Source organism: Mustela putorius, unplaced genomic scaffold, assembly GCF_011764305.1.
Source record: "Mustela putorius furo isolate JIRA1106 unplaced genomic scaffold, ASM1176430v1.1 tig00003901_pilon_pilon_pilon, whole genome shotgun sequence".
NCBI classification, from domain to species: domain Eukaryota; kingdom Metazoa; phylum Chordata; class Mammalia; order Carnivora; family Mustelidae; genus Mustela; species Mustela putorius.
Window position 1 is genome coordinate 16,162,716 of NW_025422049.1, and position 16,213 is coordinate 16,178,928.

The window sequence follows — 16,213 nt, forward strand, 5'->3', positions numbered from 1 at the left end:
TGTTGTTGTTGTTTTAAATGAACTGAAAAGGGGCACCTGGGTGGCTCAGTGGGTTAAGCCTCCGCCTTCAGCTCAGGTCAGGATCCTGGGGTCCTGGGATGGAGCCCTGTGTCCAGCTCCCTGCTCAGTGGGGAGTCTGCTTCTCCCTCTCGCTCTGCTCCTGCCCCCTGCTCACTCTCTCACTCACTCTCTAAAATACGTAAATAAAATCTTAAAACAAAATAAAATACATTGAAAAGTAACCACCTTTGCACTGAGGGTGATTTTTATTTTTCACATATACTTTCACATATTTCATAAATTCTCCCCCATACACATGTCTTTTGTTGTAATCAGGAAAACAGTATTATTATAAGTGGTTCAAAAAAATAATTCACCTGGGAAAAATATCATCTATCATCCCCCTGTTTTCACTCTCAAGATCTCAAGACACGTGTGAGAGGGATCCCTGGGATTTCCCTGAGCAGAACAGAGGGTTAGATTGGCCAACTAATTTATTTATCCTCTCTGTGGATACTTACTATATACTAGGTGCAAGGTCCTACAGGGGACAGACTCCACAAAAGTCTCTACCCTTGCCCACGAAGACTAATTAAGATGTAGTGCTGGGAACCCAGAGAGCACTGGCTGAATACAGAGTCCAACCCAACTACAGAGCGCTAGGCAGCCACTAGAAAAGAACAATAGTTACATCCATTATCTACAGTGATCACGGATTACCTACTGTTAAATGAAAGGAAAATACGCTGGAGCAATGTTTACAGTGTAATGTCAATTACAGTGTTGTTTGGGTGTCAACCTACACCCAAACAAACCAACAACCCTAAGAAATAAGAAAACTCTTTCTCAGCATTTCTGAGCAAAAGAAAAATGTAGAAAGATACACAAGCCTTTATTGTAACTTATCCCTGGGGTGCAGCAGGGGGTGGGTAAAATGATGAGCTTTCTCTTTATATTCCTATCGGTTCTGCAATGAGTATATCCTATTTTTATTAAAAAAGAAGCCTAAAAGTATAATCAGTCCCCCAAATCTCTAAAGGGTATTGTATAAAATTTACCACAAAGAGCTGATTTGGCTCAATAACTGAAAATCAATGTAAGTAATTAAGAAAGAGGAGGAAGTCCATGAGCTTTGTATCAGAAAGACCAAAGCTCTCGGACCAGTTCTGTCTGTGTCCTGATACAAGTTACTGAAAACTTTGGATGGCTCAAGGCACCTGGGTGGCTCAGATGCTTGGGTGTCTCCCTTCAGCTCGGGTAGTGATCTCCAGGTCCTGGGATCGAGTCCCACATCGGGCTCCCTGCTCAGCAAAGAGACTGTTTCTCCCTCTCCCTCTGCCTCTCCCCCACCCTTGTGTGCTCTCTCTGTCTCCCTCTCCCAAGTGAATAAAATCTTTTAAAAAAACAGTAATTTTGGAGGGCCCAATCTATAAAACAGTTATACTAATTCCACCTCACAGGATTTCTGTGAAGATCCCAGACTAATACCTACCAGCTAACCCTGATTGAGAGCTTCCAGTTTGCCAGGTGCTGACCTACATGCTTTACCCATATTAATGACTCAATCTCCGGATAGTTTTAAAAGGTAAACATTACTATCAACCTTCCTTTTATAGATGGGAGAACCTTGGTCCACAAGTTAAGTAACTTGGCCAAGTTCCCTCTCTCTCCCTCTTTCCCTCCCCCTCTCCCTTTTTGCACACACATGGGCAGGGGCACGGGCACGGCACTCATACACACACAGGGGAGTAGCACAGCCAGGATGTGAACCTGCATCCCTACCCTTGCTCCTGACATCCACATTCTTTTTTTTTGTTGTTAAGATTTTTAAATTTACTTAATTGTCAGAGAGAGAGAGAGAGAACACAAACAGGGGGAGCAGCAGGCAGAAGGAGAAAGAGAAGCAGGCTCCCCGCTGAGCAAGGAGCCTGATGCAGGACTCGATCCCAGGACTGTGGAATCATGACCCGAGCCAGGGGCAGACGCCTAACCAACTGAGCCACCCAGGCATCCCCCACCCCCATCCCCGACATCCATATTCTTAATACACTAGGATGAGATATTTGTGCAAGAGCTTTTCTGGCTATGAAGTCCCATCCACCTGTAAGGAATTCTTATCAGTAGAGGTGGAAAAGATAAGAAATGCCCAGGAATCCAAAGGTGGTGATAAAGGGTGAAAAGACGTAACAGAAGTAGGGTTGTGGGTATCATCTGGTAGCCTGCAAATAAGTGCCAATGTCTCCACATACAACGAGAATTATGATTCTCCATCCTACTTCTCAGACTCTAGGGGACAGGACGAGTGCACAGTGATGAATGCTTGGTATCCTACCTCCCCCTCACCACCCCCCGCCCTGTGCTCTGGCCACGGCCATGGTCACGGTATTCCCTTAGCCGAACCACTTTGTTCCTCTGTGACTGTGTGCATATTCTAATCACCCTTCGAGGCTCAGCTGGAGCTTTATTTCTCAGTGAGACTTTTTCGGACCGCTTAATCCACTGGTCTCTCCAGGAGGCAGTGTATGAGCATGCCCGGGGCATGGGTTTAGCTGCAGCATTTTAGAAACCATGTAACTCGGGCACCTGCGTGGCTCAATTGATTAAGCAACTGCCTTTGGCTCAGGTCACGGTCCTGGGGTCTCCAGCTCCCTCTGACCCTCCCCCGTCTCATGCTCTCTCTCTCTCTCTCACACATTCTCTCTCTCGCTCGCTCAAATAAATAAACTCTTTAAAAAAAAAAAGAAAAGAAAAAGAAGTCATGTAACCCTGAGGAAGTCATTCAACCTCTCTGAACCCCAGTTTTGTCATAGGTAAAACAGGACTCTTGTGCAAGTTAAATGATAACATATGTAAATTACGTGACACACAGTAGGTACCTGAGAAACGCTAACATTAATCCTCTTCTCATCTCAGAGCTTGGAATGATTGTAAATTTAGCAATTAAGCCTGAACTGCCTTGCAATACACACTTTTCATGATTTCAGTTGTAATGCTGCCATAGTTTAAGCCTCAACTTTCTAACTAAACTGCAAGTTCCTAGTGAGCCTGGAACACACCCTAGCTGTCTCTGAATCCCCTGCCGCACGCAGCACAACGCATCACACCAAAACATGCTCAAAGAAGTCTGGATGGACTGCTGGGTTGGGACAGACTCACGGAGGACTGAAGACGCTCCAAGATTAATCTTGAAATAAAGGCAGGGATTAGACATATTCTAGAATAGTCCCTAGCATTTGGTTTAGTTTGGCCCAGGAACACTGGACTCTTGTCCACATCTGAGGCACAGTTTTGCCCACATCGAGTGTCCAGAAAGCAAAGGCCTCTTCTGAAACGAAGCTTTTCATCATTTAAGTACTCTCAGGAAAGCAAAGGGACATTCTGTCCCTAGTTGAGGTCCAAAATCCAAAGTATACGTTTTTTAAATAGCTCAATTTGCCAGTCACAGAAATAACTTTTCTAGGTCAATTAGCACATTTCAATGTGCCAATTAGCAAAGAGTAAGATTCTCAAGGCGAAGAGGCAGACATGAGGACGAGGTGTGCCAGTGGTAAAGCTGCATCTTGAGTACATTAAGATAATGACTGTGGAAGCTGGGGAGCCGCCCCAGTAATGAAAACAATCTTTTACTAACCCCTTCCTCTTGGTCTTGGAGTTAGGGACATTCAGGAGAACCATCTAACAGCACAGTAGCCAGGCAAAAGGGGAAGGAGGGGAGGGAAAGGAGGGGAAAAACGAACTAACATGAGAGATCAACAGGGATGCACAATAATGGGCAATTTTGATAATGAGATAATAATACACACAAGGCTTTGGGCCTTGAAGAAGAAAGGAGCTTGATGAAAAGAATCATTACCATTCTTCTTCTTATTATTCTCGTAGAAGACAGATGGCTGCAACCGCAAATAGAGCCCGGGCTACAGTCTTCAGTCAGGAAAGGGGGCTGATACGGTGTTTTGGAAGTTTGTTTTCGGTTTCCACTCCACCTTGCTCAGAACACTCTGCATTCTGAAGGGACTCTTGGGGGCATTTGAGGACAAAAGGCACAGGGCTGGGGATGCAGCTTCTGCCCAGTGCCTCACTCTGAGGACCAGATCAACCTTGCAAGGTACGAGATGGAACTGAAAATCTAATATGTAACCAGGTTCCATGGGCACCCTACTTAGCTCCCACCTCTTGGCTTTCACTTTCCAGAAGGTGTTTTGGCCTTGAAGAGGCATGTTCTGTTAAGTTACAGGCAATAGGTAAGGAACCCAGCCTCAACACCAGCTGCAAAGCCAATGGCTATAACAAGGAGCTCATAAACTAGGCAGCATCTATTCTTCAAGCCATGGACTACTGCCAACTTGGGTGGGGGATCTTAACATGGGCTCCACGGATGGGCTAGGAGTTGGCAGTGGGGGGTAAGGGTGTGGAGGAACAGCAGGTGACAGTCTCCTGAAATTACCTGCAAAACCGTGTTTGTGCATTTATCTGGGAAAGAGGCTCTACGGCATACTTCAGCTTCTCAAAGAAACCTACAGCCCAACTCTTTCAGGTGGACTGAAGCTAAGAAGCATCTCCAGCATCTGGACTCACCAGCTTTCAGACTCGCCCTGAACTGCAGTCATAGAATAGGAAAAGAGCTCTGAAGTCAAGTGAGTCAGGAGAGCTGGATTTTAGAGGCACCCACCTTGGCTCCTAAGGCAAGGCATTAATCCATCGAAGGACCCCCCCCTCTAGAAGGTAAGATGATTCCAGACAAGCCTTTAGCTCCCTGCTAATATAATAATCAATAGTTCCATGATGCATTTCCTCTCCTTCTCTCTAAGAAGCAAAATTAAAATTGCCCTTAAGACACTTCATCAGAAGTGAGAAACAGACCTAGTCCAGAATCCCAGCAGCAAAGACCATTTCCTTGTAATATGAGCCGTTGGAATACTTGTTCCTTCCTCCAAGGTGTCAGCTGCTAGGATGGAGAGCCAGGAGAAACTGGAACCCAGGCAAACCCCAGAACCCGTAAGGCACAGGACAGAGCTCAGCAAATGGAAATGCACTGATGACCCCAAATCCTTCAGCTGACCATGGCAACTTCTTGGAACTCCCTCCTTCTCTGTCCTTATATACGTGAGTATATGTTTGACTGTGTTACTGAGGTACACGCTAGCTTACTATCTTTTCCTTGCTTCCATATAACTACTCAGAAAAACAACAAAGGAAGATTAAAAAGAGTCAAGAAGAAAGAGCAAAGAGAAGTCAAAAGCTAAGTTCTTACCTAATTGGATCATCAGGCTTAAAAAAGAGTTGCCTGGAGCACCTGGGTGGCTCAGTGGTTAAGCCCTTGCCTAGGGCTCAGATCATGATCTCAGGGTCCTGGGATTGAGCCCCACATTGGGCTCTCTGCTCAGCAGGGAGCCTCCTCCCCTCTCTCTTTCTCTGCCTGCCTTTCTGCCTACTTGTGATCTCTCTCTCTGTCAAATAAATAAACAAAATCTTTAAAAAAAAAAAAAGAGTTGCCTGCTTCCTGTGTCTTATTTTAAGTCAATCTGAGCTCAGCGAAGGGGTTGCAAAGCAGAAAGTCCTTGGCCAGAGCTATCCCAGGAGAGGTCCCAACCATTTAAAATAACCAAGCCAACACCAGCCGACAAGACACTTGCAAACAGAGCCCTAACTCTGAGCTCTTCTCAGCTTCAGTTTAGAAAAAAAGGGCAACAAGATTATTTACCAGAGTGATTGGAATCTCTCATCAAGCTCATCAAGGAAGTTTCAGTGTTAAAGAAAGTTACTTGAACATTCCTGATGAGCTGGTTGGCTATAGCTTGATATATAATTAGAAAGTACTAGGTGTTACAGCAACTATAATAGCGAATCTGCCATGAGAAGATGGGGGAGAAGGGGAGAGGGAGAAAGAGAAAGAAGGGCGAGCGGGGAGGAGAGAGAAACATTGCTTTTTGTACAGAGCAGAAAGCCGTTAGGGGCTGAATTATGTCCCCACCAAAATTCGTATGTTCAAAGCCTAATCTCAGAATGTGACTATATTTGGAAATACCTCCTTTAAAGAAGTGACTAAGTTAAAAGAAGGCCATTAGGTGGCCCTAATCCAATCTGACTGGCACCCACATAAAGGGAGAAAATTTGGACACAAAGAAAGGTACGAGGGATGTGAACGCACAGAGAAAAGACCACGTGGAAAGGCATCAAGATGGCGGCCATCCACAAGCGAAGGAGAGAGGCTTCAGAGAAAACCAACCCTGCCAGCACCTTGATCTTGGGGATAATTATCAGTGCCTTGCCTCAGAAGTTTATTGTGAGGATCAAATACATTAGCCCACATAGAGCACTACCAGACTCACGGTAAACGCTCGGAAAGTGTCAGCTGGCCCAGTGCAGACAGACCACTGTGGTGTGACAATACCAGCTGAAGGAAAATTTCACCTCTGCTGTTCTGACTTCAGGTGTCTGAATGAGCTCTGGCCTGGGGCGGGGGTGGGGGGGCTTTATTTTCAAGCTTGCCAGATGGGAATCATCAAGTCGGCTGATGCTCAGTGGTTCTGCAAGGCGAAGACTATCTGGCTTTCCTTAGGGAGATGGTCCCACTAGGAAGAGAGACTCAGGTGACCTGTTTAGAGGAACCACACCTGCCTCCAGTGATGGCAGAGATGGATCAAAGCTGTGGGCTGGAAGCTCTCAGACTCAGGGCCACTGACTATATGAGCCCAGGGCATGGAGAGGGGGTGTTTTCTGGTGTGCCACGCCTTCCTAGAATCTGACAGAACTGCTGAAACTGAAGGAGGAGAGCAGCTTTTTCTCTGCCCTACCTCTTCATCGGAGAAAACAGTGACAGGGTGAACGGACAGGTGGGATAAGATAGCGCGGGATCCTCCGCGGTGTCTTAGCCCAGGAGCTCCACAGGCAGGGAGCAGACCCCGCCTCCAGCACTGTTCCACGTCCCTGAGCCAGGGAAGAATCTGTTTTCAGTGTGTTTGCTTTGCGCCTTTCTAGGGTACCTCTCCCCCACAGCTCTGGGACCACTGCAGGAGTTCTGCTGAAAGACTCAGATGAAGTCAGGCAAGTCACAGATTGTGGGGAATACAGAAGGTGGAGCAAAGGTAGCTAAGTTAGCAGCCTGTGCCTGCTGGTACCAGCTCACAGGGGAACACTGGGCTGAGTGTGCTGGCCTCTCATGACAGAAATGATCCCACCTGCCCCTCTCCCACCCTGGTGTTACCCTCCTCAGGAGGTCCTACAGTGTCCTACACAAAGATGCTCTCTGGAAATAAGAGGGGGAGGCCCTCTAAACCACCTGTTAAAATGCAGACTCCCATGCAGCAGGTTGGAGGTGGAGCTGAGAATTCTGCCTTTCTAACAAGGAGCACCTATGTGATGCTCGTCTTCAGACCTCAACTGGAATTCCACACTTGGAGTAACTTGGGATCATGATCACGTGGGATGCTGATTCTCCAAGAGTGGTCCGAGGACCCCAGCAGTCAACATTACTTGGGGACTTACTATCAGTGCTCATTTCCTGGTCTCATACCAGCTCCTCTTAATCTGACCTTCTGGGGATGAGGTCTGGCAAACCTCATTTCTCAGCCATTTCCTCGGGTGACTGCTATGGACAGACTAAGTTTCAGAGCCATTGCTCAAAATTGGTGGTCCTCAGCTCCACATTAGAAACACTTTTCAAAAACACTATGCTGAGGCTGTGTCACAGATTAAGAACTCAGACACTCAAAGTGAGGGGCCAGGGTGTCAGTCCTTTAGGTCTTTTTGTTTTTCATTGTTGTGTTCATCTTTTGGTTTGGTTTGGTTTGGATCGAAGCACCCCTACATGAGCTGAAGGCAAAATTTTGAGCCTGGGTTCAAAATCACTGCTTTAGATGAATGCTTCTTCTTTTAATTTCTATTGATGTACAATATCCACCTAGAAACATACAACAATCATAGAGGTATATATGAATATTTGTGGGGAGGGTGTGACTACATCTTTGGAGAGAGCAAAGTATATCTGTGCTAATAGGGCCTAGAGGCCTCTCCACTCCTAACTCTGCCACTTAGAGCTTGTGTGTCTCCCTGAGCATCAGTGTCTTCCTCTGTAACAAGAGGCCATAATGCTTGCCTTTACCTTCCTCACACAGCTGTCATATGAAAAAAACCTGTAAACTAGAAAATGCTATCCAAAGAGGAAGGATTATCATTTTGAGATTTAAACTATGATCTTTAATGCATGAGGCAAATTTAAGCCACGAAAGTAGAAAGCAGTAGGAAGGATTTTGCAGGTGATTTCTTTCCCTGTGCTTTCTAACATGGCTGGCTAATCCCTCCACAGTCCCACAAGAAGAAGTCTAAGGACAGGGCCCTGCCACCCTAGCCCTATAGCTCCCTCTTGTCTCTATGTATGCTTAACACCCAGCCCCTGGCTACAGCGGGATTCTACGGGCTAGCCACTGGGTGTGGGGTGGCCCAGCCCACCCTGTGAGTTTGGCTAAATGGGGAAAGAAACTAATTCTTGCCCAACAGAGCCCTTGGCAAAGCAGACAGGCTTTGAGAAGGGCGATGTCTGAGTACAATAGTAAATACACATGTTTTTTAAAGCTCACATGGGTACGTGAGCCCAGGCCAAGGGCAAGCCCTGGATAAGGAAGGAGGGAGCAAGCCACCGGTTTGTAGGTTGGCAGTACATTCTTACAAGACGCTACTCACCAGCCGGGTATTTACCACAGGAAACACCAGAGCCAGAAGTGCTCCATTCAGCATGTGCATCTGGAGCCTGGAGGGGGAGAAAAGAGAAAAAAAAAAAAACAAACGTTAAAGTCCAGGTCCCACTCTGACTCTGCTGTACGGGCAGGCAAAAATGTGCCACGTTATGCCCTGCCATATGGGAGGGCATGTAAACAAGTGCACTCTCCGTGTGAGAACGGCCCTAGAGCTGGCGCACACACAGAGTCAATTTCAAGCGGCCTATTCCACGCTAATGAAATGTTCTGAGCGCTGCCTCAAAAATCCCCCAGATGCTCCCTGAACGCACTTGGGCTACAACACTCAATTACAGAATGAGCTCCATACTCCCTAAATGTCCAGTGGGCCGCCAGCAGCAGCTTCAGCCCCCGCAGCTCAGGCAAGAGGTGAAAAGACGGGCCCCACCAAGTGAGGGCCCTATGATTCGAGTACAGTCCTGGGATACCCGGTTTGTGTAACATGGCTGTTTGTTTACACAGCCAGGCCCAATCCTTTCACCCAAACAGCGTCCCAGGCGTGAAAAGGCGAGTCAAACCAGCCAGCAGACTGCAGTGCTTTGTCAACTGCGGTCCGGACTTTCTTAGAAATGTCCTCAGGGCTGCTGCAGGAGGTGGGGAAGGCAGAAGTGGCAGGCTTCCAGGCTTGCTTTGATTGATTTTACAGACTGGGTTTTATGACTTAAAAGCAAAACAAAAAAGAAAAAGATGGGGGGGGGGGGCGGAAAGAAGAAGAAGAAAACCACTGGTCTCTAACATCGGGTAATAATCGTTTCCTAATACCAAACTTGTTGAAGCATATGCTAGAAACCCTTTATAACTCAAGAACAACCAGGCCAGGAACCAACTGCCTGAGAGCTCAGAGGAGGGACTTAAGCAGCTTCTTTCATCATTCAAGGCAAATGGTCCTTTACAACTGAGGGAGAAGAAAAGAATGACACACAGTCTTCCTCCTGAAGAAAAGCAGATTTGATAGGTCAGCACGCTCTCTCTCTCTCATGCACACACACACACTCTCACACACTCTCTCACACAGCAGCAGCACTGCAATGCCAGGATTTCCACACTCCCTGAATGGGAAAGCAGTCCATACTGTTTTTTAAGATTTATTTGGGGCGGGGAGAGCACACATGCACAAGAAGGGGGTAGGGGCAGAGGGAGAGGGAGAAGCAGACTCCCTACTGGGAGCCCAATGCAGGACTCGATCCCAGGATCCTGGGATCATGACCTGAGCCCAAGGCAGAGACTTAACTCCTGAGCCACCCAGGTGCCCTTTGAAGACACTCAAGTACTCTAGGTATTCTCTCGAAGCTCACAGATGTGTGCCTAAGACTGAGAGACATTACAAGGAGATCCACAAGAACTGCACAGAAGCCCTAAGGATGGTTTTCATTTCCCATAGTCTGTTTATTACTGTTGCTCATTTTTACCAGTGCCAAAAGGATGGCAATAATGTGCACTTAGTATCATCTAGGCAAGTTATCTAATTAACTGCTTTACATAAATTCTCTTGCTCAATTTTTACATCAATCTTCTGAGACAGGTACAATTACTTTTCCCATTTGTTGATAAAGCAACCAAGTTCAGAGAAGCAAAGTGGTCTGGTTTGTGTCACACATAAGCTAGAAGAGCCAAGATTCAAGCCCAGGTTTATCTAACTTGAGACCCCAAACTCTTATATCTCTCTTGCTGCCTGATACCAGAGCTCCCCCTCCCCTGCCACCGTCCCTCACAAATGTGACCTCAGGTGGAGAGTCAGAGAGGCTCCTGTCTCCTCCCTTTGGGTTTCAGGGGTCTCTCTACCACCTTAGCCATCCCCTGGCCTAGGCCTAATATGCTTTCAGGGGGGTGACCAAGGAAAGAATGCTCCGAGAACTGACTGCTGAAAACTCTTGTTTGAGCCTCGAGTGCCTAGAGCAGGGGTCATTAGTGGCCATTCCAGGCCTGGCCTAACTCTGTCCCTGGGCCTGTCTATGGGAGGCCCAGGACATAAGTATTCTTGTTTAACCACAGCATAAACATTCACCCCGGGAAAGAGAAACATCACATTAATAGTCCAGATAAAGCTGGACTCTGGTCCAGGCTTTGCCACTGGCCTTAAAAGAATTCTGGCATATACACAAAGCCAATTAGCTAGGTGGGCGCCATAAGTTAATCATCATCATGAGGATGATGGAGTTGATCCCAAGGGCCCACAAAAGGCCAGAAATAAAGAAGATAAAACCAACTTCCAGGTTCCAAACAACTAAGAAATTCCCAGATAAAGACAAGCCTGTGCTGGGTCCTCAAAATTCAGTTCTACAAGCTACTATATATACCAAAGTGTGGATTGTCCCTAATACTTAACAAGGTCTTATACATCAATAATCACAAAAGGATTGAACATGTACAGAGCATTTCTACATGCCAGTCACTGGGTTAAGTACTCAAATGCATCATCTGATTTATCCTTCAGTTTTTATTATAATCATTATCATCTTCTTTAATTTCACGGCTGAGAACATCAAAACACTGAATGATTACATGACTTACCACAAATCACTGAGTTTCGAGACTGTGCTTTTGCCACTGTACCCTGCTTTAAATCCAAGACCTGAGCCATGAACATTATGCATGTTCCATGAGTAAGTGTGTATGAGAGAGAGAGAGAGACAGAGAGTCAGACTGTAGGACAGGTAGGAAAAGATTCTGGGCTGCCCATTGAGAGAGAGGGTCGCACCTAAGGGCAAGAGAACTCCCTGGGCATTTTGGGGCAAAGCTACCCCTCAATTATATACCTGCTCTGCCCTCTATAAATCCTGAGCACAGCCTAACAGGTCAAGTGACTGGCCATATGAAAGGCAAAGTCTTTTGTTTTCACTTTATATCCACCTCTGGCCTGCCACTCAGATTTCTATTGTGTGTGGGAAATAGATAATGGGCCACTAGAAAGTCCTGTGGGAGTTGCCTCAACTGTACAATGGGAACACCAGTACCCAACTCATAGGACTGTTTTAAGGAGTTAACATGTATAAAGTGCTTAGACGAGCACATGGTATATAGTAAGACTCACACATTCATAAACCAATGGTAAGAAGTTCGCCTAAATCTTCAAGATGTAAAGGGCGGGGAGGGGAAAAAAGGCAATCATGTGAGAGAGTCAAACGGTGAAACAAATTCAAAGTATGAACAGGAGGTCCACAGAGAGCAAAAGGGCAGACTGAAGACCAGAACTAAACAGCACAACCTGGAGATGGACTCCTGTTCAGTCAGTCATACTGGTACATCTCCTTGACAGCTCAAAGCCTTGGCCATTATGACTGTCACAATATTTTGTCAGCTTTTTTGTTTTTGTGCAGGAGAGTGAGCTAAATTAGCTTAGTTGGTAAGAAATTGCGGCAATATGGCAAATGTCACAGGTTTAATTCTCTTTCAGGTCGGTTCATGCCATTAAATTGAGTTCCACAAACATAAATCAATCCATTACTATGTGTCTAACATAGTTCCAGGTGCTGTAGAGAAAAGGAGATCAGTAGAAGACAGTTTCTGCGTTCAAGAACATAACATCTTACTGACAAGGCAAGAAATGAAACAATGAAAGGAAATGTAGGATAATGGTGAAGAAGTCAGGGTTTGGCAACAAACCTACACTCAATTTCCAGATCTACTACGTTGGGGTTGAGCGACTCAGGACAAGTGACTTAAAATACATGTCTCAGTTTCCTCAATCATAAAGTGGGGCTAGTAACAGTACCTCGCTGAAAAGTTTGTTAAGAGAATTTAATGAGACCATGTGAACTGATCAGCACAGAGCTTAGGACATAGTAAACACTCAAAATATGGCAGCTACAATTATCCTTAATAAAGCAATGAAAATGAATATCACATTACTATTCATAACAACAAATGAAGCTACAAAAAACCTTCGTGAGATGACTTATATTTCAACTTAATGCACTTGATTACCACCAAGAACCAAAAAGTGCAGAACAGATGGCAAGTTATCTAAGTGACTAGAAGGGCAAGTTCATAGAGAGGAATTCTCAAAGGGAATTACAAAATACCTTGAACTGGACAAAAATAAAAAGACAACATACCAAAATGTGTTGGATGCTTATAACATAAAATTTAGAGATAAGGAAAAAAATGAATCATCTCAGCTCAGTAATCCAAGCTTCTGCCATAAAAAATCCAGAGAACAAGAGCAAGATAAACCAAAAGCAAGCAGAAGGAATGAAACAATAATAGGAGCAATAATCATTAAAAGTAGAAACAAAAACAATAGGGAAAAATCAATGAAACTGAAAGCTTGCCTTTGAAAAAGTCAATACCATTGATAAACTTCTAGGAAGAATGACATGGACAAAAGGAGAGAAGACAGGACTTAGCAATGTCAGGAAGGAAAGCAGGGATATCAATGCAGAATCCCCCCCCCCCAGGAATTAAAATAATAAGGAGAAACTCAGAATCTATGCACAGAAATTTGACAACTTCGATAAAATGGAGCATTTCCTCTAAAACCACAAATTACCAAAACTCCCCCAAGATGAAACTGATAACCTGAACAATCCAACTAAAGAAATTGAATAAATATACAACAGACTTTTATTCAGCCATTTAAAAAAAGGATATCTTGCCATTTGCAACACCAATGGCCCCTGAGGAAATTATGCTAAGGGAAATAAGTCAGATGGAGAAAAACAAATGCCATACAATTTTGCTTTCATGTGGAACATAAAAAACAAAAACAAAAACTCAGCTCACAGATATAGAGAACAGACTGGTGGTTGGCAGAGGCAGAGAGTCAAGGTGGGCAAAATGGGTAAAGGTGGTCAAAAGCCACAAAGTTCCAGTTATCCAATAAATAAGTGATGGGGATGTAATGTACAGCACGGTGACCACAGTTAATAATACTGTAGTGTATATTTGAAAGTTGTTAAGAGAGCAGATCTTAGAAGTTACCATCACAAAAAAATTGTAACTGTGTAGTGATGGATATTAACTAGATTTACTACATGTAATTTTTAAAAAACTGAATTTGTAGTTAACTTCTGAATAAGAAATCTCCGGACTCAAATGGTTTCCGTGACTAAGTATACCAAATATTTATACAATCTTGTCCAGAAAATAAAGCAGAAGGAAACATTTCCCAACTCATCAGATGAGGCTATTATGCAGACAACAAACCAGACAAATATGGTACAAAAAAAAAGAAAGAAAATCAAACCTAAATGAATATCCCTCATGAATGCAGAAACAAAACTACTCGGTAAAATTTTAGCAAATCTAATGCAGCAATATAAAAAGATTAAGATTCTGCAGGCACCTGGGTGGCTCAGTTGATTAAGCATCCGAGTCTTGATCTCAGCTTAGGTCTTGATCTCAGGGTCATGAGTTCAAGCCCTGCACTGGTTTCCACACATATGGAGCCTAATTTTTAAAAAAGTGAATAATATTTTGTGACCTAGTGTTTTTTGTTCTGGTAATGAAAAGTTGATTTGATGTTCGAAATTCAATTAATAAATTCCAGCAGGTTAACAGTGTAAAGACTACAAAGTACATGGTCATATCAACTGATACAGAAAAGACATTTGCCACAATTCAACATCTATTTATGATAAAAAATAAATACCAACAAATTAGGAATAGTAGGTAATTTCCTCAACCTGATAAAGAACATCTAAAAAAAAAATACTATACCCAACATCATAATTACTGATGAAAAACTGAATGCTTCCCCCACTAACACCAGGAACAAGAATGTCCACTCTCAAAATCAATAAGGCAACAAAGGGAAAAGAAGAAATAAAACTGTCCCTATTTGCAAAGAACATAATTATATACGTAGAAAATCACAGGGCCTACCAAAAAACTCTTAGAACTGATGCATGAATTTAGCAAGGTTGTAGGATTGTAAAGCCAACACATAAACATCAATAATATTTCTACATAATAACTGCAAAATTTGAAACAATATTTTTTAAGATTTTATTTATGTATTTGAAAGAAAGAGCGAGCAAATGGGAGGGGAGAGGGAGAGACAGATAATCTCTAGCAGATTCTGCACGAGTGGAGAGCCTATTGTGGGGATCAATCTCAGGACTCCAAGATCATGACCTGAGTGGAAACCAAGAGGCAGATGCTTAACAGATTGAGCTACTTATGTGTCCCTGGAACCCAGTTTCTTTAAACTATTTAAAATATCTCCCCCCCAAACTGAAATACTTAAGTCTAAGAAAATATGTATAGAACCTATATACAGAGTTTATATTAAAAGTTTATAAAAGAAATGGAGGACCTAAATAAATAGACATACCACATTCAAAGACTGAAAGGCTTAACACAGAAAAGATGTCAATTCTCACCAAAACTATCTGTAGATTCAATGTACTTCTGTACATTCAATATACTATCTGTACAGGATATTTTGCATTCAGATAAACTTACTCTAAAATGTATATGGAAGGGTAAAGAAAGAAGAATATCTAAAATAATTTTGTAAAAGAAGAATGATGAATCGTATTATCAGATTTTAAGGCTTACTATAAAGCTACAGCAAGCAGAGTAGTATAATACTGGCCAAGAAAAAACATCATTCTGTGAAACAGAATAGTCCAGAAACTGACCCAGAGTGATAGAGTGATTTGATTTTTCACAATAGTACAAAAGCAATTCAGTGGAGAAAAGCCATAGCTTTTTCAATAAATGGTATTACAGTAATTTGACAGAATATATAAAATAATGTATTTAGCTTAAACCTCACAAATAACATAAAAGCTAAGTCATAAATCTAAACAGAAAATGTAGGGGCTCCAGGTGGCTCAGTCACCTGGAGTATCTCAGTCATCTGAAGTCCCAGGATTGAGCCCCACATAGGCATTGGGCTCCCTGCTCAGTGGGGGAGTCTGCTTCTCCCTCTCCATCTCTTTCTTCTACTCCCCTTGCTCATGTTCTCTCTCTAATAAATAAATATAATCTTTAAAAAATCCTCAAAGAAAATATAAAATTATAAAACTTATAAGAAAACATAGCAGAAAATCTCCATGACCATTACTTAGGCAAGTAGTTCTTAAATATGACACCAAAACACAAAATATTCAAAAAATGATAAACTGAACTTAATCAAAATGTAAAATTTTGCTCTGTGACAGACACTGTGTCAAACTGTGGTACAGACATATCAATAAAATGTGGTATATACATACTCAGCAACAAAAATGAATGAACAAATCATACATACAAGAACTTGGATAAATCTTAAAGCTGTGTGAATAAAGCCAGTCTCAAAAAGTTACGGATTACAGGATTCCATTTTGATGATATTCCCTAAACAACAAAACTATAGCAAAGGAGAACAAATCAGCCATTGCCACAGTTTAGGGATGTGCTAAAAGAGTCCTGTAGGTTGAAATAAAAGGACACCAGATCATCACTTGAAGCCATATAAAGAAAGAAAGATCATGGTAAACGTAAATATATGGGCAATTATAAAAGCTGGTATTATCTTAACAACAGTTTATAAC

At 43.3% G+C, this 16,213-nt stretch overlaps 1 protein-coding gene across 7 annotated transcripts in view; it reads right to left on the reverse strand.

Moving 5' to 3' along the window:
* TMEM164 (transmembrane protein 164) overlaps positions 1–16,213 on the reverse strand; it is a 153,562-nt gene that overhangs the window by 52,288 nt on the left and 85,061 nt on the right. For all 7 annotated transcript variants that reach the window (XM_045068339.1, XM_045068338.1, XM_045068334.1 and 4 more), the window contains one exon: positions 8,680–8,746. In XM_045068339.1, the coding sequence (XP_044924274.1) occupies positions 8,680–8,739 (60 nt within the window). In that variant the 5' untranslated portion in view covers positions 8,740–8,746. The remainder of the gene's footprint in view (positions 1–8,679; positions 8,747–16,213) is intronic.